The sequence below is a fragment of the Corylus avellana genome, chromosome 11 (genome assembly GCF_965113065.1).
Source record: "Corylus avellana chromosome 11, dhCorAvel1.hap1.2, whole genome shotgun sequence".
Classification (NCBI taxonomy): Eukaryota; Viridiplantae; Streptophyta; class Magnoliopsida; order Fagales; family Betulaceae; genus Corylus; species Corylus avellana.
Genome location: NC_142500.1, coordinates 2,566,267 through 2,592,330, shown reverse-complemented (window position 1 = coordinate 2,592,330; position 26,064 = coordinate 2,566,267). Strand labels below are relative to the sequence as shown.

The 26,064-nt window shown below is 35.6% G+C and overlaps 3 protein-coding genes across 3 annotated transcripts; 2 read left to right on the top strand and 1 right to left on the bottom strand.

Moving 5' to 3' along the window:
- Positions 1-1,553: 1,553 nt before the first annotated feature.
- On the top strand, positions 1,554-5,633 carry LOC132166007 (S-adenosyl-L-methionine-dependent methyltransferases superfamily protein). Its single transcript, XM_059576744.2, has 9 exons — positions 1,554-1,688; positions 1,796-1,852; positions 2,410-2,507; positions 2,686-2,755; positions 3,245-3,293; positions 4,352-4,440; positions 4,543-4,590; positions 5,008-5,067; positions 5,279-5,633. Exons 1-9 carry the CDS (start codon positions 1,629-1,631, stop codon positions 5,396-5,398), a joined length of 651 nt encoding a protein of 216 aa, XP_059432727.1. The 5' UTR covers positions 1,554-1,628; the 3' UTR covers positions 5,399-5,633.
- A 636-nt stretch (positions 5,634-6,269) lies between these two features.
- On the bottom strand, positions 6,270-13,890 carry EMB2726 (elongation factor Ts family protein). Its single transcript, XM_059576092.2, has 5 exons — positions 13,734-13,890; positions 10,998-12,909; positions 8,991-9,269; positions 7,638-8,349; positions 6,270-7,174 (listed from the first exon to the last, which is right to left on the bottom strand). The coding sequence occupies exons 2-5, from the start codon at positions 12,838-12,840 to the stop codon at positions 6,538-6,540; spliced, it is 3,471 nt and encodes a 1,156-aa protein (XP_059432075.2). The 5' UTR covers positions 12,841-12,909; positions 13,734-13,890; the 3' UTR covers positions 6,270-6,537.
- A 9,891-nt stretch (positions 13,891-23,781) lies between these two features.
- LOC132166715 (mediator of RNA polymerase II transcription subunit) lies at positions 23,782-25,426 on the top strand. Its single transcript, XM_059577584.2, has 5 exons — positions 23,782-24,039; positions 24,177-24,287; positions 24,826-24,893; positions 25,045-25,129; positions 25,307-25,426. Exons 1-5 carry the CDS (start codon positions 23,827-23,829, stop codon positions 25,424-25,426), a joined length of 597 nt encoding a protein of 198 aa, XP_059433567.2. The 5' UTR covers positions 23,782-23,826.
- Positions 25,427-26,064: the final 638 nt, after the last annotated feature.

Genomic DNA, 26,064 nt, shown 5'->3' with positions numbered 1-26,064 from the left:
TACCTATATTTTGGGTTACTTGGTGATTATGAAAGAGTACGAATAATAGTAGAATTTATATTTTTATTTCATAATATTGAACTAAATTTGAATAAACTCTTGGAGTAGCGATTGTAAAAGAAAAAAAAAAATTAGTAGTTGATTGGAATTGTTATGTTAATACAATTTCTGGTATGGTGAATACATGGACAATTTCGCAATCTTCCCGTGTCCTTTCTGTTATATAGCATGACAATAACCATTAAGAGAACTTGTTGGAGGTGTTTCGGTGGATCCTCTTCTGATGCTCAAGTTAATTCCTTCTTTGATAGCTCCAATTCAAGACTTGGAAAAAATATCGCGTATCTTCTTGCTCCATGTGCAAGCTTATTTATAGGCCGGGTCACTTTGGGCTAAAGATAGTAATCAAGCTGGAAAATTTGGGATTCGAGAGTAAATGGCGGCTTAATGACCCGATCTTGCGACCGTTATCGGCAAAATGTATCCGCCTTGGTGGTTTAATGTGTATCCCTCGCATAATGAGCATGATATCTTTCCATATTCTTTCACGAAGGTTTCATTTGATCATAGCAATTGGCTCGGTTGTCAGTCTAGCCCGGGCCACCTTTCAAACCTTCTAGATCCAAGAGGCAGGTGTACTTGCCCGACCATGTTGCCCCAATTTAGTGCTGATCTTTGAGAAAACTGACCCTCCCATAGGTTTTGGGCTTTGACGACGCCCATACTTCTAGGCTACTCAAAACCAGGCCAATGGGCTCGGGCTGTATTTTATATGTGTAATATGTTATATTAGCATTGTAGGATAATTGTAAGATACAAATGTAGTAGGTAGCGTTACTCAATAATATATATATATATATTTCTTAAAGCTTTGGAAGCAACTCTTATACCTTGGGGCCTTTGGTGCACGAAAGGCTAGTTCCACTCGTTCTTGGACTACCCCTTTTCCTGGTGGGCTGAAGCCCTTCTCCACCAGAATGAATTTGTCCATTCTTTAAAAATCCAATTTATTAACCGAGATGTTAAAAAAGAAACAAACTTCAATTGAGAATAACTTATATAAGGAGGTTGCACAAAATGTGAGTTTTGTGCAACCAATCAGAAGGTGAAACCTAAGCTAAACTTACCAAACTTAAGTTTTTTTAAAAAAAGCTTAACTACACCAGATTATATCACATATGAAATAAAAAATTATGTTTTTTTTTTTTTTTATATATATATATATATATATATATATATATATATTTAATTTTTTATTTTATCTAGAGTATAATCTGGTATGGTTGAGTTTTTATTTTAAGTATAAGTCTAATAAAATTGGCTGATGTGTCAGCTTCTTATTGGCGGCACAAAATGTAACTTTTGTGCAACAAGTGCACCCAAGTCGCTCTCACTTCAATCAACTTCTGTTCGGGTTTTTTTTTTTTTTTTTTTTTTTTTTTTTTTTTAACAAGAAAAGAAATTTATAAGAAAACTTGATTAATTAGCGTCTTTTATTTGGGGTAAAATGAAGTTAAATAATTAGGGGTTTTTTCTTTTTCTTTATAAAAACTATTCCACAATTCTCTCCTTCTCCGCTTCTGCTTCTGTTTGTGTGTTTCGTCCGAGGATTCTTCTCCACACGAAAGATGAAGCTGAAGCAACTAGAAGGCCTCCTTGGTGATCTTCAACAGTTCTCCAACCCAAAGGTCTCTCTCTCTCTCTCTCTCACACACACACACACACACAGTTTTCAGCATATATAGCAGTTTCTGGATCACTTCCGGATGATTCTTTGTGAATTTCGCTGCTTCAGGCGGAGCTGGAGCAATACCCAACTGGACCCCACATTGCCTCTCGCATTCTCTTCACTGTATCTCTCTCTCTCTCTCTCTCTCTCTCTCTCTTATAGCTCTTATAAAAAAACGACATTTAGCTTGTTATTCCTCTCTCCATCTCTCTCTCTCTCTTGCTTTTTGCTTCAAGCGCTGCTTCTATCGATTCATTTTGTTCGTTTGCTGATCTGGGTCTTTGTCAATAATGCTTATCTGCTTGTCAACTAAAGCTATTTGACAATCTATTAGCAAAAGTTACATGTAACTTACAAATTTTGAAGTTGAAACTGAAAAAAAAAAAAGGGGTAGTTGTTGCTGTAAGTGTCAGTTTTTATTTTATTTTATAGGAGCTTGAATTTCCTTGTGATTCTTATCAATTCTGAAAGTCGCTTAAAGGTCGCCTTTTTGAGGTTGAAAATGTTATGGTGATAATATTTTGAAACCAAGGCATGGCTGGTAATTTTCCTGTAATGCCAAATGCTACTCTTTCCGATGATTGTTGTTGAATTTAGCATTATGATTCGACGTTGTTATTCTATTTTTTGCATTGTTTATTTCTTTTGTTTTGGTGGGTAACATGATGAAAGTATATCAGGCCGAGAATTCATTTGGGGATGTGAGCAACAAGGTAGTGGCTGATCTCGGCTGTGGCTGTGGTACATTAGGTGCTGCAGCAGCTCTTTTGGGTGCAGAGTAAGTTGCATAACCTTCTGGTTGTCTTCATAATCCCCTTAACTTGAACCAAATTCGAAATCATAGGACATAATTTGACATTATTAAAAATTGAAGCAAATGTTTTAAGGACTTGAGGATGATAGTTTTCCCATTTGTATAAATTTGTACTGCTGTTAACTTTTTTTATATTGAATAGACAAGTTATTGGCATCGACATCGATTCACAATCTCTTGAAATAGCATCACAAAATGCAGAGGATCTTGAGGTATGGTTGTTTTCTTGATTTTGATAGGTTGTAATATTCATAAATTTTGTTGTCTTGTTATGTTTGTTATTTCATAGAATAGGAGATGCATGGATGGAAAAGGTTCAACTCAAAATTTTTTTTTCTTTGATTTTTTATTTATCCTCAATATGAATATTGTGAATGAAAATGGTTCAAGTTATGTGTTTTCTCTCTATCTCTATATATATAGAGTAATGCAGTACATCACCCCAATCCCCCTAAATCCTATGTGGCATGGTCCCTACAGCCAAAGAACCAATCCCCATCTGTGGGGACCACACCACATGGGATTTTAGGGGATGAGGGGTGATGTATTATGTATAGAATTACTCCTATATATTATACCCTCTTTGATTTACGTTGCAAGTGCCTATTTATGAGATTATGTGTTCAATAATTAGATTTTTATTTGGCGTAGTGGTGATTCAACTAATGCATTGTTGCTTTCTTAATCTCTTGAACGTGCAGTTGGACATAAATTTTATTCAGTCTGACATCAAGAACTTAGGATGGAGAGGTAACATTTTGCAAACCCAACCCCCTGCCCTCTTTGTCTGTCTTGTTGAAGCAGAATCTCGCAATTGACTCTTTCATTAGAAAATCAGGGCTAAATGAAATGGTTGACACTTACAATTCCATAGAATTCCAGGAATCCAAACATATTACTGCTGTGCTTCAGGATGCAACATTTAAAATATGGCATTTTCTTTTTTATGTCAATTAAGTTAGCATTAACTATCTCTTTTTTTTTCTTTTTTTTTGGATTGGTAAGTTAGCATTAACTCTTCATGGAAACAACTAGTCTATATAGTTTCAAGTCTCGTAGGTTTGCAACTAAAAGGTTTTTGATCACCTAGAGTGCCTTCATGTTATAGTGCTATAACTCCACATGGGGTTTCTTTGGATTCTGTGTAGAATTTCATGAATTCAAGTAGAAGGAACTTGTCACTTTAATTTTAACAGAGTAGTGTTGGTCCATTTAGGTAGCACCTTGCATTGGTTGTTCTTTAGAAATGAGCTTGGGAAGGGGGATGTATGGAGAATGGTTTTCATGCTCATCAGAAGCATGGATGACAGGGACTTCAATTCCAATTGCTTCTTTGATAAATTCTTGTATCCCTAGGTTCTTTGAATTTGGAGTTATGGACAGCTAGTTTTCTTGTATTTCTGATAAATTCTTGTATCCCTAGGTTCTTTGAATTTGGAGTTATGGACAGCTAGTTTTCTTGTATTTCTCTCTCTCTCTCTCTCTCTTTGTATTTTTTTTTTCTTCTTTTTTGCTTAAGGGGGAGGGGGGTTGGTGTTGGGATGGTGGGCTATTTGTAATTAAAAAAGTTAACAAACTAGTGAGCCAGGTGATTTTAACTAGTTTAATTATTGGATAATCTCAGTGTGGCTGTAGACAACTTCTGAGCATTTGACTTGTAAGATATTTGTATGGAATCAATGATGAAAAAATAAATTAATTTTAAGTTTGACTTTGATATTAAATTTTCACCAGACATTTGATGTTCACTTTGTGACTAATTTTTCTTCATTTGTTTCTTCCTCTAATTTTCTTGATCACTTATGTAGGTCAAATTGTTGATACTGTTGTAATGAATCCTCCATTTGGAACCCGGACGAAGGGTGCTGACATGGATTTCCTCTTTGTGGCTTTGAAGGTAAATATGGAGAATAATCTCTTATCGTTGATGTTTTAAATGCATCTAGCAATATTACCCTTTCTAATAATTATATGTTCCGTATATTGCTTGTTCTGTCAGATTGCTTCGCAAGCAGTTTATTCCTTGCATAAGACCTCAACAAGAGATGTAAGTAATTCCTTTGAAATTCTACCTATCTGTATTTACACTCTTATCACTTCCAATTTGATTGTGCTTTGTTATCATCTCGAACATGAAACTAGTTATTTGATTAAAGATAGTAATGTAACTATTGTGCTACTAGACAATCATTTCCTGTATCAGATACTTGGAGGAGTTGAGACTATTTTAGGATGTTGACATGTGTGTTCTTTAAACATATGTTTTTTACTTGAAATTGATGTACAGTGCGCAATAGGCGTCTAGCTCTTTTAGAAAAGAACTACTTAAATTGGACCTCAAACTGCAAAAATACATTCTGCACCTCAAGCAATACATCATCACTGCCTAGAATTATTCTTTGAGTTGATTTGGACTCTGGATTTTGCATTATTTCGTGCCATCATTCTTCTTTCATCATTGCAGCATATCAAAAGGGCAGCCTTGCGAGACTTCAATGCTAGCAGTGCTGAGGTTTTATGTGAGGTGGGTGAAGATCACTTTTTTTTTTTTTAGTAAATACCCTAGTGTAGTTTCCTTTCAGATGTTGCAAACTGTCTATGACCTTATTATGTTTTGACATTCTTTGTTTCCTACAATTGATTCCTGTATTTTATGCTGTTTCATGTCTGTCTTGATGGGTAAGAATGATAGTGTTGTGGACATTATATTTTATGCCATGTTTTCTTCTTGTCAGCTTCGATTCGATGTCCCGCAACTATACAAATTTCACAAGAAAAAGGAAGTGGACATTGCCGTGGACCTCTGGCGATTTGTGCCCAAAGATAATCAAGGAAAGGAAGGAAAGGACACCTAGCTTCACATCAAATCATGCATATGGGTTATCATAGTGGAAGAATGTACTCACAAAAACAGATGTAGGAATGTGTCTTCAACTCTATATCCAAATCCATTGTAACAGGGCTTCTTGAAAACGAGAGCCAATTTTAAGCAGGATCAGATCTCCCTACTCTTGAACACGAAAACATGGTTTCACTTTTCATGATGGCCACCCATTAGAAATGCAGAGCTTACATTTGTAATGCCTAGGATGTCACGTAATGTTATTCTTGCAAAACGAACTGTGCACATAATAGTAATGTTACTGTCACAAAAACGCAGAAAGTGTTGTTACGATTTTAAGTGTCTTATACGGCTTAATTACAAATTTTAATCTTGTGTACATACATTTTTGAGCATCATCTCCTTGTAAGTCAGTTTTTAATGGTGAGTTTTACCAAAAGTATTATGTGGTATCAAAGTCGATCACCATGTCAAGTATGAGATCAAATGCAGCTCATCGAGAATAGGATCGAATGTATTGCGGCCTTTGTGGTCGGGTCATAGAGGAAGCAGCCTATAAGCTAAATTAAAATGTCTTTTTAAGTCCAAGTCCTTGAATGCTATAAGATAAGTAGAGCCGCCAAAGAGAAAATGCTATCATTGGGTTAGTGTCAATAAAGTGGGTCATTATGAACATTGGCTGTAAAGCATGATGGTATGTTACGATCTTAAGTTTTCTACATGCCTCAAGTACAATATTAATTATGTGTATATAAACTCTTGAATATTACTTCCTTCAAGCCGATTTTCGAGAGCGAGTTCTATTGAGTGTGTATTATGGACCTTATCCTATTGTATACTCAACTTTGATGTTGAATATAGTAATTTTGATTTAACAAATATAATAATTCAAAAATGCCTCCACAGGATTGTATATTCAACTTTCATGCTGCAGGGAATAAGTTAGAGAGACTCCTCTCCTCACCTCAAAATATTGATGCCCTGAGAGCTTTTACTGACATTTAACACATAAATTGTTGCCCGTTGCATATGTAAACTTAATTTAACACCAGAACAAAAAGAATCAGAATACTCTCATCTAAAATTAGTCTCACCCAGCCTCCGATCTTCAACGGGCTTCATGCTGAAAATTGATGTGCTTCTCTATTCATCTCATGCTTCAGTTCCTGTCTCAGCATTTTCAATGGTTTCCCCAAGAGTGAACCGGACAAACCTCCTAACTTTTATGTTTTCTCCAATTGCAGCTACACTTTGCTTCACCAAGTCCTTCACCAAAATACTGTCATCCTTAATGAAAGGCTGCTCTAGAAGAGCAAGCTCTCCAAGCCTCTTTGAGATCCTCCCCTCAACAATTCTCTCTCTAATGTTCTCGGGTTTCGATAAGAGGTCCTCTCTCTGCATCTCAAGCTCTTTTTCCTTGTTCACAATGCTCTCAGGAACATCCTCAATGGATACGAATTGCACCTGTGGGCAGGCCACAACTTGCATTGCCAAATCATCAACCAACTCCTTGAATTTTTCACTTCTACCAACGAAGTCAGTCTCACTGTTTACTTCAATTAGCACTCCTATGCGGGAGTCATGAATGTAGGACCCAATTCGGCCTTCAGCTGCAAGCCGGCTGGATTTCTTGTCAGCAGTTGAAAGACCCTTCTTTCTAAGGTACTCCTGTGCTTTCTCAAGATCCCCTCCAGTTTCAGAAAGGGCTTTCTTGCAGTCCATCATCCCTGCTCCAGTTTCTTCACGTAGTTGTTTAACCAATGCAGCAGAGACTGTTACTGTTGGTGGCCTGCAATAGGGAGTTCAACACAACATTTGTAAGAAAATGTATGCCTTGAAGAACTTTGTGTGAAAAGAATCAATATATATATATATATTTGTTGGATTAGTTGGGCAGTTAAGCTATGAATATCCATTGAAAATAAACATGGAAAATATGAAATACAAGGGGAAAGAAAAGCGCATGCAGATGTAAACTGGAAAAATAAATAAAATTTTTTGTAACTCCAGATAATTTTTCGCACATTTACTGACTCACTGGGCAAGAACCCATATCCGAGAATTACTTTGTTGTTACCATGCTTGTCTTGTGCCAAAGTACTACCAATCTACTATTCATAAAACATCAACTTCTTTGAGCTGTTCCTTGTTTTGTCTCAAAACTTTCATAATATTTTATCTAATTCCATCCCCTGCAGTCAAACACTTTGATGTGATAGTTAAGTCAGAATTCAAAGAAAGCAGTCACTCACTTCTGAACATTTTCCTCGGCTTCTAATGCAGCAGGCTGCTCTTTTTCTGCTTTAGGCACCGCTTTTGCTGCAGTTTGGGCTGCCACTTCAGCAGCAAAATCCTGGCTTTTCTTCTCCAAGCCCTCTCCAAGATTGTACCGCACGAACCTATTCACTTTTATATTTTCTCCTATGGTTGCAATTGTCTGCTTCACCCAGTCCTTTACCACCATTTTATCGTTCTTAATGTATGGCTGCTCAAGCAATGCTAGCTCCTCGAGCCTCTTTCTGATTCGCCCTTCAACAATCTTCGATCTGATTTGCTCTGGTTTTGACAAAAGATCTTCCTTCTGCATCTCAATCTCTGTTTCTTTCTTCACAATTTCTTCTGGAACATCTTCTGTAACGAGATACTGTACTTGAGGGCATGCAGCCACTTGCATGGCTAGATCATCTACCAGCTCCTTAAAAATGTCACCCCGGGAGACAAAATCTGTCTCACAGTTCACCTCTACCAAGACACCAATCCTGCTATCATGAATGTACGAACCTATTCTTCCTTCAGCAGTGGTTCTGCTAGCTTTCTTTTCTGCACTTGCTAAGCCTTTCTTTCTAAGGAACTCCTGAGCTTTGACAATGTCCCCTCCAGTCTCTGAGAGAGCTTTCTTGCAGTCCATCATCCCAGCTCCTGTTTCTTCACGCAGTTGTTTAACAAGAGCAGGTGATATAGCAGCTGTGATCCATATATAATTAGATGTTAATAGAGGAGACAACTAACCAGTAAAAGATTGCTACTGATATGTGAATCGAACGCCCAGTTAAATTCTTATTGATGTCATCATTCCTCATTTTGTTAAGGTCTAAAAGTTTTTGATTATCCAAAAGAGTATCTATCCAAGAGTTGGTCCATCCTCGTTTCAGGTCTAAAATATCCCTCTTGGGATTGGCAAAAACTCTGTATCAGATGTAAATTATCGTGCAGAATTTTTTTTTTTTTGATAAGTAATTATCGTGCACAATAAATAATTCACTGAAATTGAAAAGATTAGAGAGAAGTAGATTAGTAGCAATCACAATTGCAGCAACTACTTGTGTCATTAGATTCTATATTTCACATGCATTAACATATATGCAAACTTACACTACCCACCTTGCCACACCAACCATTTCTTCATTTATTGCATGGCCATGTGTTAGAACTGTCTGCCAACCCTATACTTCCGATAGCAATCAACTAATGGATCATAATGACTCATATCATCACATGAACTTATGTGTTCCTCTTCATGCATTTCATTATTTACTTCAGATTCCATAAAATAAAATAAAAATTGTGAAATGCATTATAGCAAACAAAATGGAGAGGGTAAAAACCTTTAGTTGTGCTTTCCTCGGAGAAAGGACCGCCAGTTTGTCCATTTGAATTAGTGACAGCACCATTTTTCTCAGGGGCAGCTCCCACCTTTTCATCTTCAACATGCGAGTCAGAAGGAATTTCACTCTCTGCTGCAGGAACTTGTATCTGCATATCATCCTTGGTATTTTCAGCAAGGTTCTCTACAACTTCTTCAATGGCTTGACTTTCCGAAGAGAGGATTTGATCATCACCTAACTTTCCAGATGGATCAGAACTTCCATCATTTTCCTCTCCATCTGTACATGGAGTTGACAATTCAAATATATATCCACCCCAAAAAAACGAAAAACAAGAACAAAAAAGAACTTAAGAGTTGCAATAGTGGCAAACAAACATTACACTAATTGTTTCATTATACAGAAAGTTGAAGGACCTAAATCCATGGATAATTCTTATGGATAATTACACTTACCCCCACCAACTACCATTCATTTACAAATCGCCCCCAAGAACTACCACTCAGGACACATGACCTCCTTTAACTACCAATGACGCAAAAAAGTCCTTCTATTAGCCATGTTAAATCAGGCTAAAAAACAAACACGTGAGACACGTTTTATTTTTTAATGTGAAATGACAAAAATATCGTGCTTCGAAAATAAATTTACTTAGATACCCCCCCCCCCCCCCCCCCAAAAAAAAAAAAAAAAAAAGAAAGAAATCTCAAAGGTAAAAAAATCAAAAAAAAAAAGGGGGGGGAATAAAAAAGAAAATAAGGGTGGTTAGCCACCATTGGGGTTGGTCAAACCACACCCAAAACACGCTTGAGGATGGCCGAGCCACCCACAAGTACTTGGGTTGATTCAACCACCCATTTTCTTCTTCTTTTAAGTTTTTTTGTTAGTTTTTAAGTTTTTCTTTTTCTGTATTTCTTTTTTATTTGAAGGGCATTTTTGTTATGTCAGTCAAAAAATGAGCACATGCATGTCACATGTGCTTTTCGGTTAGATTTAACATGGTCGACTAAGAGAAGGATTTTTTTTGGCAAACGATTGGTAGTTGAAGGGGGTCAAGTGTCACGAGTAGTAGTTCGTGGAGGCAATCTATAAATAAGTGCAGTTTGGTAGGGTTAAGTGTAATTATCCCTAATTCTCACCAATCCATCATTAGTATCAAATGCAGTAGCAGGATTGCATAGGAAGAATATTGCAGCATGAACAACAGCAAAGATGATCATAGGATATGTGTCTCATTAATTACTAGTTCACTGAATAGAACCTTACTATGTATCTTAAAAATAGTCTTTCTAATATTTTAAATATATTAATTACATATCGCAAGAACAAACTTTCAGCTCTTGATTTCATTTTGTGTAAATTCATTGGAAGATAGTGTTTCTTGGAGAATGATTGTACAATATTTATAGGACTTGATAAAGTTAGGTTCCAAGAGAGTAACCCTGTGTGTCAACTTTGGCCATTATTTTGGATGAAAAACGTCACATGAGATTAGCACGTGCGAGTAAGATATTTCGGAGTGACTAATTGGCCCCCATTTATGTGGAAATACACTGTTTTAGTAACAGTGATAAGAAAAAAAGCTGACATGTGTCATGGTAGGGGGTGGCCATGTAGGCACCCATCTGTTGTAGTAGGGGGTCGTTGAGCCACCCACACTGACACAGAGGTGGTGCCACCCCTTTTTCCTCTGTTTCTTTTTTCTTTGTTTTGAAGCACTTGTGCGATGGAAATTTTGTAATTGATACCTCCAAAATGGGGGTAATTTGGGAAACATAAATAGCTTCGGCGAATGTGCTAGTCAAGTTTGATGTTTTTCATAAAAAAAACTAATACAGGAGTAACTCGAAACATTTTAGTAGTTTGTAAGTCCGAGTCATTGTAAGTCATAGTTTAGAGATGTAAGTGCAAATGAGGTGGTCGTTTGAGGGACAAAGTGTAATTTACCATTCCCAAAATACAAGAACTTTAAAAAGAAAAAAGTAAAGAAGAAAAAAAGGCACGTACCTTTAGTTTCCTGGGCCGAAGGAGCATCTAGTTGTAAGCCTGAGCTGGTTATGGTGCCATTTTTATCAGGGTTGGGTTCCACTTCGTTAATTTCAGTTGGTGCACCAGAAGGAGGTTCGTTCTCTGCACTAGGTGCTTTAAGAATTTCGGAACTTACCTCTGCTTCTTCCTCCACGGTTTGAACAGCACCATCCACACTTGATATTGAGCTAGAGATAGTGCTTTGTTGGTCCTTTTCATCATCTGCAACGCTTGCTACCAAATCCACCTCCTTTGAAGAAGCTTCATCATTTATGTCACCTAACAAATCAGATTTTCCATCAATTTCCGCACCATCCGTCGGGGAAGCTTCTTCATTCATCCCACTGGAAATAGATATACTCTCTTCAGGAGTCAAAATTTCAGGACTCACTTCTGCTTCTTTATCTATGGTATCAATACTTTGTGTTGAGCTAGAGGCTGGGTCCTCTTCATTGTCCACAATATTGGTTGAGGCATCATCTAATGCACTGGCTCCCACACCTGCCTCCTCTGAAGATGCTTCATTATCTTTAATTGTTTCATCTACTGCAGAAGGGACACTATCTGTCCTCTCATAGCTGCCTGCTGCTTGGTCCTGCACCTCATCAGACCCAGTTTTACTTTGGTTGACTTTTTCTTCTAATTCTTCTGAAGTCTTTGTTATTGCTGGTTTTTTAGCTTCTTTCTCTAATTTCTGCCTCTCATCCAAAAATGCAGCAATATCCTTGTTCTTATGGAAAGCCAGCACAAAAGGGTTTGTTGCAACATGGACAACCCCTTCCTTGAGCTGTGAGTCCAATTTTGCAACATCTTCTTCTTTCTTCATTGTCAAGGTTGCCATCCCTCTTGATATTCGCAACACCCGGACACTGACTTCTTGGCCAACCTGTAGTGAAGAGTTCCCCATAAGGCTTCCAAATCCTTCATCAGACTCCTCTGATGTGGGCAGGAACCCTTCTTCCCCCTCAGGAAGAGATATAAAAGCACCAGACCTTGTCATATTCTTCACTGTGCCCTCTAGGTCCTGCCCCTTGACAAATTTTGAGCTTTTCCTCGCGTCACCTCTCCTTTGGCTGGGCTTTGAAACATTCCTTTTGGCAGGTCCTGCCTTATCACCACTAGCAGGACCATCTTTCTGTTGCCTGAGGTTACTAGTATCATCACTTTCACGCATAGAGAGAGAAATCCGTCCAGTTTCGGTGTTTGCTTCAACTAATCTCACCTTCACCTCTTGCCCAACAGAAACAATACTCCCAACATCTTTAACGTAGCTATCACTCAACCTGGAAACATGCACCAGGCCATCGGTGAAAGCTCCAAAATCAACAAAAGCACCAAATGGCTGGATTGATCTTACTTTCCCTGTAAAAGTTGCACCAGGAACCAGTTCTTCATTCTTTAAAGGTGGCATCTCACTTTTCCTAACAGGTCTTGTTCGTCTTGACGTAGTTGAGGCAGGACTGGCTTCTGATTCATTGGAGGAACTTTCACCACTTCCAACCGCACCAGTTGGAACTTCTGATGCTCCACCAGAATCTTCATCTACGATGGGTGAATCTGGTTCTTCCACTGCCACATCAGTTCCTGTGGCTGATAATCTCTGGATTCCAGATATATGATGTAAAGAACATCCCCTGCTATATTGAGGGAACAATTTAATAGAAGTTGACACAGATAGAAGATACTTCTGGGTGGATGGTGCAAGTTTTGTGGGCTTCCTTGACGAACTAAATCTTGCTAAACGATTGTTCTTCCTTGTTGTAAATGCAGTTCCAGGAATAAGTGAAGCGCCGCTTATAGAACATGGCATTACAGGTGTCATATTCGCTTGAAATAAAAAAGTCAAGTTAGTAGTCCACAGCTAAAATATGTTCTTCATCCCTAGCTCCTCCTGCAAAAGATGTAAAGATTGTGCATGACTAAACACTTGAGAAAGACACATGATTTCAGGGTGACTTATAAACCAAGATGCCTACTGTCTTTACTCTTCAAAAGAAAATATAGAAGTCATTAATTTGCAGCAGAAACATCTGCAATCAAGTGCATGAACTTTGGTCCAGAGCTTTATGATAAAAATTTGCTCTGCCAATCAGTTTCATGTTCAACACAAGACAGAGAAATCTTAGCATGCCCAAAAGGAAATGATTTCTAATTATTATTGCATGCTATGAATATACACACATGTACAATACAGCGCAATTTACAACCCCTCCCCTCCAACACGCACAAGCACGAGAAGAGCAAGCTGGTCATTGGTAATTAGACTCAAATTGTCAGCAATTTTTCCATTACTGAGTGACATTATTCAAATATCGTCTAAAGGTTCATTTCAAAGCATAAACAATCAAAGGACACAAACTATTGTCCATTACTGGGTCAACAGGGTCCAATTCACACAACTCCCCACCTATACACAACTACTGGCAAACCATCCACAACTAAACAATCTCAATCTCCAAGCTTTCTCCAACAATCCAGTCACTACTGTGGAGGAAGAACGGTCCAACAAACATCACGAGAATTCACAAATTGCTTAAACAACCCCATAAGAACAGGTGATACTGTAACCACAACAAAAACAAAGACAATGCAAACTAGCAGAAAATAACCAAAACCCATATAAATTCACAACAATCCAATACAGGAAAACCATCCAAATTCACAAAGCAGCGTAAAAATCAAAGACCCATTTGTACAAACAAGTAAAAGCAGTACCTTTGCAGCTTCAAGAGCCAAGAACTCAGCGTAGCACTTGAGAATGAGAAAAATATCGAAGAAGAAAAAAACCCAATATACTATGAGCGTCTGAGCTTATTCAGTGGTGGTGATAGAGCCAATTCATCACTACTGAAGAGAGGGAAATGAAAGGTGGGGCTTTAAATCCTTATCTTATGGTAGTGTTTTCTTGCTCATGGATAGGCAATCCGATTCCCACGACGAGGCTCTTCGGCTCGGAGTCGGCTTGAGGTTTAGAGCCAAGCCAACCATTTTGGGCCCTCTTTTCTTTTTTTTTTCTTTTTTTTGGTCGTGGTGATCATAGTGCACAATTAGCTCAAGCCCAAAAAAAAAGCTACTAAGCCCAAGAGAAAGAGAGATGCTGGGCTCCTTAATACAGAAAGTGGGTGGGGATTTTCAATGGGCTCAAATAAATATTTTTCCTTCTTTCCTTTTTTTCTTTTTTTCATCCATTGGTTCCATATTTCTATCAAAGAGTAATATTAGACCTAAAATTTGTCTACGACATTTTTACAACTCGATAAGACGTGTTAACACGTGATCGGAGCAACGTCAATTATTTCCGTCACATGCTAACATGTGTCAGTAAATTGTAAAAGAGTTGTAAACCGTTGTTTCTCAATCAATTAACCAAGAAAAAAGGTGTGGTTCTCCTTTTCTGATTTGTGAAGCAGCTAGGTGCCCATGGAGCAGGCTCCAGGATTACAGGAAAAGAACAGCCCACAACTCCAGAAACCTAACACAAAGTATAATGGGTACCACATGCATGCATGCATGTAAGGAAAGTATGAAGAAAAAAAAAAGAAAAAAGCATGATTGTGTAAGATAGGGTCGAAAGCAAATCCCAAAGATTCATGAACCCAAGGAAATTCCAAAGGTTCACGTAAGCATGGGTGGAAACTAAAAATATAGTAGAGGAATATGACATCATGATCGTTACTACTTGGAGTACTATACTAAACTAAGAAAATGAAGTTTGTCAATAAAGGTAACTTTATAGTTAGATACTCCTTTATTCCCAATTCCATACACAATACTTTAAAAAACTATCCCACATCGGAGATTTGAGGCTGGTTTCCTCATCATCAACCTTATTGCAACTTCTCAGCAGCCTGGCTCAGGTTGAAGGCTTCTATCCCAAGTGATATCATTACCAAAAAAAAAAAAAATAGTGACACCCGGCTTAGTGTCGTTTTAACAACGTCGCTTGTAAAGGCAAACGATGCTTCTCAAGACGAGGCACCGTTTGAATAGTACCTTACTGACTAGCTTTACTCTAGCCACCTAACTAACCGCAGATTTTGGATGAGGAGTACTAACAAATTTTGAGTTGTCCAACTATTTACCTGGACAGAAAAATTCTATATAAACTCACTCTCTCATATGTACATATAAATTGCTGGAGATTCCAATCCATGAATTCGAGAGGTATTCAATTTGTGTTTGGGTCATTTTAAGATAATCGATCGTAACTTAACACGGTTCTCTCTCTTTTTAAGGTTTTTCCAAACACAGTTTTAAGGTTTTTCCAAACAAAGGGAGTTTAATGTGTTTTATTTTTTTTCTTCCTTTCCTGAAGTGGTGGGTACTTGTCTGCCTAAAACAGATATTAATATAATGACTAAACAGACAACAGTATAAAAAAGATATGAAAATGGGTATCATTAGAATTTAAAATAGGAGATTAAGTTAATCACACTGGATTTGTTAATCAACAATATCAGAAATCATATCCAAGATAGATCATAGAAGCACTGGGGATGTTGGTTTTTGTGAGTGCCCTTCTCAAAGGAGGAGGAGACAGTGAGGACCATTTGCATTAATAGTGCCACATTTCCAAGTCATCTGTGGGACCCTCCAAAGGTTTCTTATGATACTTCCATCTATCAAAATAGGGCAAGTGTTGAAAATTCTATAGCATCTCCACACGTTGGGAGGAACCCTATTTGTACTTTCCAAGATCCCATTCCAGTTGTAAAACACACATTTAATCTAATCTAATTAATTATATGCATACCCATAAAGCCTCTTCATCCTTTATTATTTGATTGACTAGGTTTTATAAAAATAAAAATAAAATAAAAACTTTTCTTTTACCTTTTCATGAAAAAATTACAAAAAAAACTTTCGTAATTTTTTATTTTTACGACACCTAAGCCAAATCCTATGTTTTATATATAAAATGCAAACAATCTCGTTCATGGAATCAGTGCTATATATTATTTATATATAGCCAGTGCAATGCTGACCAAACAGATCTAGGAATCCATATGGTTGTTTAATTAACTTAATCATGCAGTTTAATTAGCTTCAAGAATGTGGGTATTAGATAGCCACGTATATATATATGATCCAACCACCACAAGCTGTTACCAGGGTCTATTTAAAAATTAATTAGCTTCTCAGTTTTCACAGTTTTCACACATGCTTAATTAATTATATTGTGGATGCATATTAATTCTTCTTATTATGTTCTTTCTGATCTTATATATATATATATATCTATAAGCAACCTTTATAGTTATTGATGTTTCTCTCTTTAATTAATAAGAGTGAGGCCTTTAGGTTTCTGCCATTCCAACTTGATGAAAAGAATCCCTTTACTAGTAATTAAATCATATACATAATCTTAATTTTAAGTTTACTATTTTTTATTAACTTGAACTTTTAGAATAATCATTAACTTATTATAGCATCAAAACAGTGATATTTAGTTCTGACTCGATATCATATAAATTTATCAATAAAAGATAAATTAAAGAAGTTATATATATAGCTTCCATTTCAAACAAGAGAAGTTATTATGAAAGAAGTTATATATATATATATATAGCTTCTTTCCTATTAACTTAATCATCAGGAAATAATACTATCCACAATATCATAAATATCATAAGTACATTTAGGATAAGAATATATTTAATCCATCATTTTATGGTTCCTACTGTCCTACGTATGTGTATATATATATAAATCTTTTTCGGAGGATTCTTTTATTTATAATTTTTGAACTCCAAAATTAAGTTCAAGCCACACCCACACATACGGATCAAAATCCTCTTGTGATTTAAGCTGCTTAAATTTACAAAAGTATTATGGATAATCTACAAGAGAATGTTATATATGGAGAATCACACCACAAAAACTTTGAGGCCGGGATACATGGAAGATAATGAGAGGTGATGTATAGCATTACTTGGTCGTGAGAGAGTCCCCACTTATTTCAAGACGTCTAAGATCGATGTTTGACCCACAAATCCTTTCTTTGAAGCTATTGAAATTTTTGTAAAATTCGAGCAACCGAATGACTCGGATCCCAACTCCACACGCGCACCCAACCCTCTCCTAACCTTAACCATTACAAGTTTGGTACAAGTTCCCGTGTGGTGTACGTATATATAAGAATAATTAAATTTGGGAATCTGATGTGAGATTGAGAGGGTGATTTGGATTGGATTTGGGAGTGGTGGGGGGTTCTTTGCTTGCTCTGGCTCCTCATAAACCCATAGCTAGACAGCGTATTCCAAGGGATTATTTTGGCTTAGCAAATCGTGTGGAGTAATGCACCTTATAAGTTTGCATGTGCCCCCCAATCTACAGTGGATATCGTATATTCTCTACATCTCTCTCCACTTTCTTTTGTCTTTGTTTTCTTCTTATTATATTATTACCAACTCCATCACTTACCAAATCACACCAAATCAACATAATCCCTTTTGTTTCCCCCCTCCTTTATTATAATTATTATATATATCCCCACCCTTTTTTTTTTCCCTAGTTAAGAGTTGTTTATATTCCTTTTTCATAGGGTATAAAAAGTAAGGAAGCTATCACTCTTTTTATCTATCTTAAACCCATTTGAACTTAAACAATTGACTTGGGCAATTCATGGCGCCGCACTTCACTTATCCTAATTGAAATCCTCATATTTGTAGCATGTATAGACGTTGTTGAAGGAAAATGTGGCTATATATATATATCCACTAAAATAAGTTATCTTTATTTATGCTCTCACTTTATCATGAAGCAAGAATTTCTTACGTACGTACGTCAGTGCTTGACTATAACAATCAATCATGCCATGAGTAGCCCATCCTGGCAAATGAATTGTTTTCAGATTAATATAGAGAAAACAAGCTGCCGGTTCCAATTTTTCCTCTAACATTTAAGAATGAGTACTGTTTCTTATATAATTGGAGAATTGGGGTGCCCGAATTTTACTTAAATTTGGATAGTCCACTTTTCCCAAGTAGTACTTTAATTAAAGTGCAGAATCCACTTTACCTTGAACAAAGGGACTTGACAATTAGGGTTGACACTTTGTGTTGGCGTGTCGGAGTCGGGTTGACTCACAAGTCGAACCAAGACTTGAAACTAGCTAGCAAACACGATCGAGATTCTTATAAGAATAAAAAAAATTTAGAGTTTAATGACTGCCATATAGTAACTTTTTTGGCCAAAAAACGTCACTAATTGGTTATTAACTTTTTTAGTGACCTTTTCAAAATGGAGATACCGCTCAACTCGAACCCAACCCATTTAGTTAAATTAGTAAAATCCATCAACTTTGAGATGGCCCATTTAAATAAGTAGATGGCATGATACGACCTGCATAACCCATTTAATAAATATGTTGTACTGCTAAGTTGACTTGCCCCACCCCGCCCCGCTTGCATAACTTATTTAATAAACAGGTTGTGTTAATTAAGATGCCCAAACATTACCCGTTTTGACCTATATATGAATTTAAATGAAAAATATTAATAATAATAATAATAATTTTAATTTATATGAATTTTGCCATTTTAGGGTTTTATTTTTGAATTGTAAAAAAAAAATCTAATTAAATTTATACGGGTTGTACGGGTCACCCATGCATATAGGTTAAGCAAGTTGATAAGGGATTAACCCGTTTATTAAACGTGTTAACTCGGTTCGATTCGAATTAACCCAAATTCAATTATACAAAACCTTAATCCACTAATTTCATGTTAATTGGTTTCACAAATCGTCACGTCTCCTCTTCTATACATGAGGTCAATGAAATTGGAAACCCTAATTGTAGCTATCCCATTCAATATTTTAAAGTAGTTTAGTGAATCATATTTTTCACGACACGAATTTAATAATTGCATTAACGAAAATGATAGCATGGTTCCTAGCTAGGTAGACTACGTTTTCAGAGGTTCCATCAAGCACGGTCGGTAATTGAATTAAATTTTGATGGCGGAGCTTGCTTGCTTGCTTTATGTATACCACAAGAATAACAAAAATGAGCAAGCAACTAATTAATTGTTCCATTCTGGAGGCAACGTGTGTATATTCCAAGGTCGCAACGTGTTTTTCTGAATATTTTAGGATGTTTTGTTATGATGTTATATTATTATTATTAATATAATATTGTTCAAATGTCATTTGTTTCAAACACCCAATAATATTATAAAAGAGTGATGGAACGCACTAAATTATTTAATCAAACGACTCCAGGATTGGCGCCTCTTCTTTGACTCGAGAGAAAAAACCACCTCGGCTTCATTGACTTTTAATTAGCTTCTTGATTTTGTAAAATTCGAAACAATTTTTCTTTCTTTTTATGGTCTATATATATATATATATATATTTATTTATTTAATTTTATATTTTATTATATCTAAAGGTTTACATCATACAAATTAGTTATATATATAAAAGTTTTAGATAACGTGATAATATATATAAATTAATAGGTATATTTTAAGTGATTGGCGGTTGGCATATGAGCCTATGGCCACTAGACACGACAGCCCAAGCTACTAAAAGAGTAGTAAAAGCAACAAGATCTCATTTTCCATTATCCAATGTAAGAAATCAAGCTACAGTAATTTGTGTGATTTGTTAATTTGGTTGTTTTTCTAATTAAAATCTCATTGGTTCCAAAGTTATATATATATAGAGAACGTTAATAACCTTTTATTGCTGAATTTTTATTGATATATAAGATGAGAAGCAATATATATATATAACATTTTTTATGATACTAAGGAGTAAAGACAAGGTTTTTCTGTCACAAGGACAGTACCAATACAACTTCTTTATAGTTGATGAGAGAGCATTTTTAGATATTAATACTTAGATTTAACAGAAGATTTTTTGTTTTTTTAGTATACCAATAACCCTTCTGTGAATTTATTTGAAGACTATAAATTAATTTCTAACATGTTTTGTGGTCTTAATTTGCCTCCAAATACCATACAAAGAAAAATTGTTTTTGAAGAGGTCAAATGATCGCACACCGAGCTCCAAATCGATGATGCCTACAAGGTAAGAAAAAGTAATACTTGATTAAAGTGACCTATATCAGTAGTCTAGTGGGGGGTCACTGGATCTGAGACCTAAGTCAGTGACTGGCTTTGAGAAGGGAAGTAGCTAGACAAAGAAAGTTAAAGTGCTTGGCTAAAAGAAAATTAGCATACCTCTCAATAATCCAGATCCTTTTCTTTTATTGAGTTTTATTTTTCCCTCGCATAGTCAATTGAGGTAGCGGTTTGGGGGTAACATAGTTTGATTCTATGGCCCCCACTTCTGTCATTTTTTGGTTCTAACAGAATGCCAGTAATCTAGGTGGTGAGGGCTAGGGTACTGTGGATGCATCTCCTCTTCATGCCCCTTGCACTTGCTTATTCATTATAAGTTTGGTCCGGCTGACCTAAACTAATTCAAGCTTGGTCGGCCTAATATAGATGACGTCCGACTGGCTTGTAGGTGTTGTTGCCAATGGGCCCGACTTAAGGTCGTATCAAAAGTGGGCGGTCTCAATAACCATGGAATGCCTAGTACTCTAAAGGAGGTTTATTAATTATATCGTACACTTTGTTCAAATTAATTATGTGGAGTAAGAGTTTGAATTCATGATATATCTTTGTTTTGATGGTATATTAAATCAACAATTATTAAAAAAAAAAACATAAATTGTTAGGAAAATGTGAAATTAATAATTTAAATGAATATTCAAACTGACTCAACATTTAGTATCACAGTTTCAATTAGATTGTTCCCATGGCTGGGTTCCATCGATCTCCAGAGAGCTAGAGATTAGGTGTACGTACGTGGTTGCTTCTCGCTTTGCTGTCGAGCAATGTTTGTTTGTTAAAAAAAAATTTAAAAAGGAAATTTTTTTTTTTTTATAAAAAAAAAAAAAAAAAAAAAAAAAGAAGAAAAGGGAAGATAGGAAAACGGTGGATTACTTGCTCGAGGTTAAAGGATCTCTAGATTTAAAAGGAGGAGAGAAATAAAACTTGACAAGGTTATTTTAGTAATTGCACGAGGTCACATGTGTGTTTAACAATTTGGAGGATTCTCACTTTCCACCACATCACTACTCATATAATATGTCCCACAAATCATGCAATAAACAGCTCAATGGGATTTTGTTCTTATCAATTTATAACATGATATCTCCCTCAATTTATCGCCACCTTTTGGTCAAATTGATCACCATATTTAAGATTAAACTCAAACATTAATTTACACTAAAAATGAAGATAATCTTTTAGGATTTTTGAGAATCCTAAAATATTTTCTTATTTATTTTCACTAGAAATGTGAGTTTTCTCCCAAGTGCCTTTTGATGAGAATGTAGATTTCTTATTAATTAGCTAGAGAGGTGGAAATCCTACATTCCCTTGGTTTAATTGGGAATGTGGTATTTTATTTTTTTAAATGACAAAAATCCCCCTCTCATATATATATATAAGGTATTTTAAAATATCAACAATAATTTTAATAGAAGTGATAATAGATATAGATAGAAATATCTAATGGTAAAAGCTAATTTTGATGTGGCGGTTAAGAGTGATTTCTTAGTTGCGGCTACGGTTCTTAGTGACTTTAATGGTAAAATTTTCCATGCTACAACCAAACGTTTCTCCACTACTGATACTGCAATCAGTGAAGTTCAATTTGCTCTTTTAGCCTCTCAGACTGCTTTCTCTCTTGGGATTTAATCGCTTTTGGTCACCTATTTTTTCTTCTATCTGGATTAAGAAGAGGGAAAATGCTCCTTAATTTGAAACCATTTCCTTATTGGCTTAGAAAATATATATATAAATTTTCATTTGCTCTAGAACTTGAAAATACATCAATTACAATCCTTGTGTTCTATCATCGCCTCCAAGTGATCCTACTTAATTCTACACTGCCTGCTCGACCATGATGGTGCAAATTGTTAACTCGTGGGCCGACTGAATGTTGGGGGTGGTGGGTAGAGTGGAAGACCATTGAGTTAATTTAATCATCGCTTAGTTTAAAAACTTAAACTTATAATAATAATGAATTTAATCATTGAATTTAGGAAAAAATGAAAAATCAATCTCTATTGTTTACCTGATTTACAATTAGCTCTTTTTGGTATTAAAATGAACTTAGAGATTCATGAGACATATATGAAAAAAAAAAAAAAAAAAAAAATTAATCCCTACAATCAAATTGCGTCTACTAAATTAATAATTTACACAACAACGTAGTTCCGCTTCTTGTGGGAATAATAATGTTAATAGATATTAAATTTCGTGATCCAAACGGCATGTAAAGGCTTCTTTTAAGGGGAAATAGATTCTCTCCATTTCAAATGAAATGAAGAGTATTCATTGATTGCATTTAGGAGGACATATTTGTCCAAAAATGAAATTCAAAATTTAGGCAACCTTAATTTATGAATAAGTAAAATCGGAACAATTTCACTATTTATATTTTATTGTATCATATCTTTTAAATTTTTTAAATAACTTGACGACACACATATATATTCACCATCTAACAATATATACACATACAATTAGATTGTAAAAATTTAATTTAGATGATAAAATAAATTATCTCCACTTTAATTAAATTGGAGATAGAAGATTCTAATCCACCTCGATCGGACATAAAATGCTGGGAGCCTGGGAGAGACAATTCCATTGAAGCTTGGGATTTTACAAAGATTTCTAAAATCCAAAATTTAAATGTGATTTGCCCACCTTTTATGATGCTTGATAATTAACTTATTGGTATTATATATATATATATATATATTTTCTTTCTTTCTTTAAAAAGTTGCTCATAGATTACAGCTGGGGGCTTTGTGGGGTTTTTTTAAGCTGATCAACATATCCATCACATGCATAGTACTGAAAGCAATCTGGTCCATCTCAGACTTGAAAATTGCATGATCAATGGCAATCTAATTAATCTAATCAAAACAAGATACCCTAATTTCAAACACCAACCAACACCTTAAATATGTTACCTAGGAGACCAGTAGTGTTCAAAAACAACTCTCGTCTCTCAATACGTACAGAAAGTCACCCTCCCTTAAGAGTGTGACGTACACACTCTTCAAATTTGACCAAATTAAACTTTGTTTTTGTCTAATTTTAATTAATTAAAGTAAATTCTTAGGTTTAAACCGAGCTCATGTGCAGAAAACAGTAGATAAATGGGGATTTTTTTTTTTTTTAAGGAATTAGATTATGAACTGTGGTGGCACGCGCGGACGCGCCTGTGTGTGGCACGTTGAATAATTGTTGTTGTTTTCTTGGAATAGTTGGTATACACTTGAAGTTGTTTTAGCACTTTAAAAATGAGAGACAATCGCTTTCAAGTGGAAGTCTAGAAGTCCATATCTAAAGGAGAAAAAAAGTAATAAAAAAAAAAATAGACATTATTGTTAATATTATTATAATCAATTTATGGAAGTTCCCAAGATGAGGCAAGAGAAGGAAGGGAGAGAAAAAGGAGCATAAAATCTAAGTATGTAATCTATACACAATCTGATCCAGCGATGCAATATTAGCAGGGTGCAAAATAGCTTTAAAAGAGAGCACTGGAGATCTCTGATTTCTCAACACCTTCTTGGCAGGAAGTTTCATCAGCAGGAAGAAGTTTTGTGATTTGCAAAACTCTCTCTGTCACTTTCTCTCTCCTTCTTGGCAGGAAGCTTCATCAGCAGGAAGAAGTTTTGTGATTTGCAAAACTCTCTCTGTCACTTTCTCTCTCTCTCTCTCTCTCTCTCTCTCTCTCTCTCACATATCACAGGAAATTAATTAAGGAGATGGGCAGCAGTTATTTTGGAGAGCCAAATTTGGGAAATGAAAAAGGAGGTGGATCTTCTTCAAGAAAAGGCAAGAAGAACAATCCAGACAAGCCCAAGCAGCCACAGAGAGGTCTTGGAGTTGCTCAATTAGAGAAGATCAGATTACATGGCCAAATGGGTTGTGCATACCATCCCTCCATTCATGGTCCATATCCCACTAATTTTAACAATGTAAATCTTTTCTTTCTCTCTCAGCTTTCTCATTGCTTTGAATAGTATGGTTTTTATGTGAGATTTATATATATATATTGGGTTCGTAGAACTTTAATGGAGTGTTTGTTTGTTTTTTGGTGTTAATGCCCATGCAGGAGGATATGAGAGTGCAAACAGCTTATTCACCTATGTCATCATCATCTTTTTCTTATTCATCCTCATCATCATCTTCCTCAGCTTCTTATGGTTACCACCCCAACATGATGGTATGTGGATTTTATTGAGGTTTAATTTACGCAGACAATTACAATTAATGGTTTTATTTTTATTATTTTTTTAATTTGTTGATGGGTCATCATGTGTATATATATATATATATGAAATATTTACCTGTTGTTGTATAATGAATCTATTATCTATGCAAAGTGCACATGAATTTTCATGGATTCTGTCTTGATGTTTATGAAGTCATGCCCATCATACACCATCACATCATGCCTTAATTTGATTGAGATAGCGTTGAAAAATTCCAACAAATCTTCTCTCTTTGAATATGACATAAACTCCTTTTGCATATGGAAATTTCCCGTTTGTTTGCAAGTTTCTTTCACTTGCTGATCATCATTGGCACTAACCCTAAATATTCTCTACTGAAAGATGTAACCAGCAGATTGTCCTACATTATCATCATCATCATAAAGAGAAATTGAGTCAAACCTGTGTTTAATTTCATCATAACTAAATCGCACAAGAAAATATTTTGGGGTTTCTAAATTAATCTGCTAAAATTGGCTGTTAGTACAGATGGGGCTAGGAGAATATGAAAGAACAAATATCAGATATGGGGATTCTCAACCTTCTGCTACAGCAAGGTACTCCTACAAATGATTTTTTTTTTTAGTAATAATCATTAATTTAGGAAAAACATATGCTTAATTAACTTAATTAGATTGTGTTCCCTTTTTCTTGGAAGTTATAAATTTATGTTGTGTTCTAATCATCCATATGTGAAATCCCTCTCAGATGGGATCCCAGCAGTCCCCCTTTAGAGACTCAACATTTTGCGCAGCCAAGCATGACTAGACACCTTCTAAATCTTCATATAGAGGTTGTTATACAATTTCTCTTCCTCTAATCAGTAATGCTATTCAGTTGACTGCTATACGAGTGTGATGACGTTCTACTAAATAGCATTTCTCTTTCTCAAATACGAAACAAATGATCTATGGCTTGATCGATATCATGCATTGAAACATCTTTGTTTCCATCTTGATTCATCTTCCAGGACTCCGAGGATAAAAGCAGCAAGAAACTTAGGAGTAATTCCATGGGATCAAGCAGTCAGAATTCTGATCAATCAAGTGACAATCAGGAACCGGATTTGGAGCTCAGACTGTCACTTTAGTCAAATTAATTGCAAAATGGCAAAGAAAGTTGGGCATGCAAGGCAATGAGTTAAGTATTATGAACTTGCTGGAAGAATCATTTGGTAAGACCCTTTTGTGTAATGAAAGGTAGATTGACCTTCTGTACAAGACAATGGAAATTTTCTTCTTGTTCATGAATTGTCAAAGAAATGAGAAAGTCATGGAATTTTCTCTCTATTTCTTGTTTCCAATCCATTATGTTCTAGAAGCTAGCTAGGCAGCATCTAACAGTAGAAAGTAGGGCATTCCTTCAACTTAACTTTTTATCTGATCCAATGGCTTGTGGGTATATATGGTCAAATTTCTTACTCCTGTTGCTCCATAGTACTAATTACTTTTTGAAAGAAACTGATAAACCTAACCTATTATTAGAGGATGATAATTAAGCCTAGATTAGGATTATTTAGTGGAGATGAAAGTTTATCATCTATGGTAAAAGTAAGGGGACAGTTTTTGGACGTCTCAAAATTTGTCATATATGAATGGATTTTACAGCGTTAAGTGAAATTTCACTTCACTATGTATATATATATACACGTACAATAAGATACTATATCATGATCTTGTCGCCCGCGAGGATGCAATTAATTGCCTAAGACAATGACAAATGTTTCCC

What these genes read in the sequence shown, in the direction of transcription:
- EMB2726 (XM_059576092.2), bottom strand. Translation starts at nt 12,840, where the DNA reads ATGACACCTGTAATGCCATGTTCTATAAGCGGCGCTTCACTTATTCCT. An exon ending in CGAGGAAAGCACAACTAAAG is followed by an intron (nt 8,350 to 8,990) that starts GTTTTTACCCTC and finishes TATGGATCACAG; the next exon opens with CTGCTATATCACCTGCTCTT. An exon ending in GCCGAGGAAAATGTTCAGAA is followed by an intron (nt 7,175 to 7,637) that starts GTGAGTGACTGC and finishes TCCCTATTGCAG; the next exon opens with GCCACCAACAGTAACAGTCT.
- LOC132166007 (XM_059576744.2), top strand. Translation starts at nt 1,629, where the DNA reads ATGAAGCTGAAGCAACTAGAAGGCCTCCTTGGTGATCTTCAACAGTTC. An exon ending in GCAGCTCTTTTGGGTGCAGA is followed by an intron (nt 2,508 to 2,685) that starts GTAAGTTGCATA and finishes TATATTGAATAG; the next exon opens with ACAAGTTATTGGCATCGACA. An exon ending in GTGCTGAGGTTTTATGTGAG is followed by an intron (nt 5,068 to 5,278) that starts GTGGGTGAAGAT and finishes TCTTCTTGTCAG; the next exon opens with CTTCGATTCGATGTCCCGCA.
- LOC132166715 (XM_059577584.2), top strand. Translation starts at nt 23,827, where the DNA reads ATGGGCAGCAGTTATTTTGGAGAGCCAAATTTGGGAAATGAAAAAGGA. An exon ending in ATCCCACTAATTTTAACAAT is followed by an intron (nt 24,040 to 24,176) that starts GTAAATCTTTTC and finishes ATGCCCATGCAG; the next exon opens with GAGGATATGAGAGTGCAAAC. An exon ending in CAACCTTCTGCTACAGCAAG is followed by an intron (nt 24,894 to 25,044) that starts GTACTCCTACAA and finishes AATCCCTCTCAG; the next exon opens with ATGGGATCCCAGCAGTCCCC.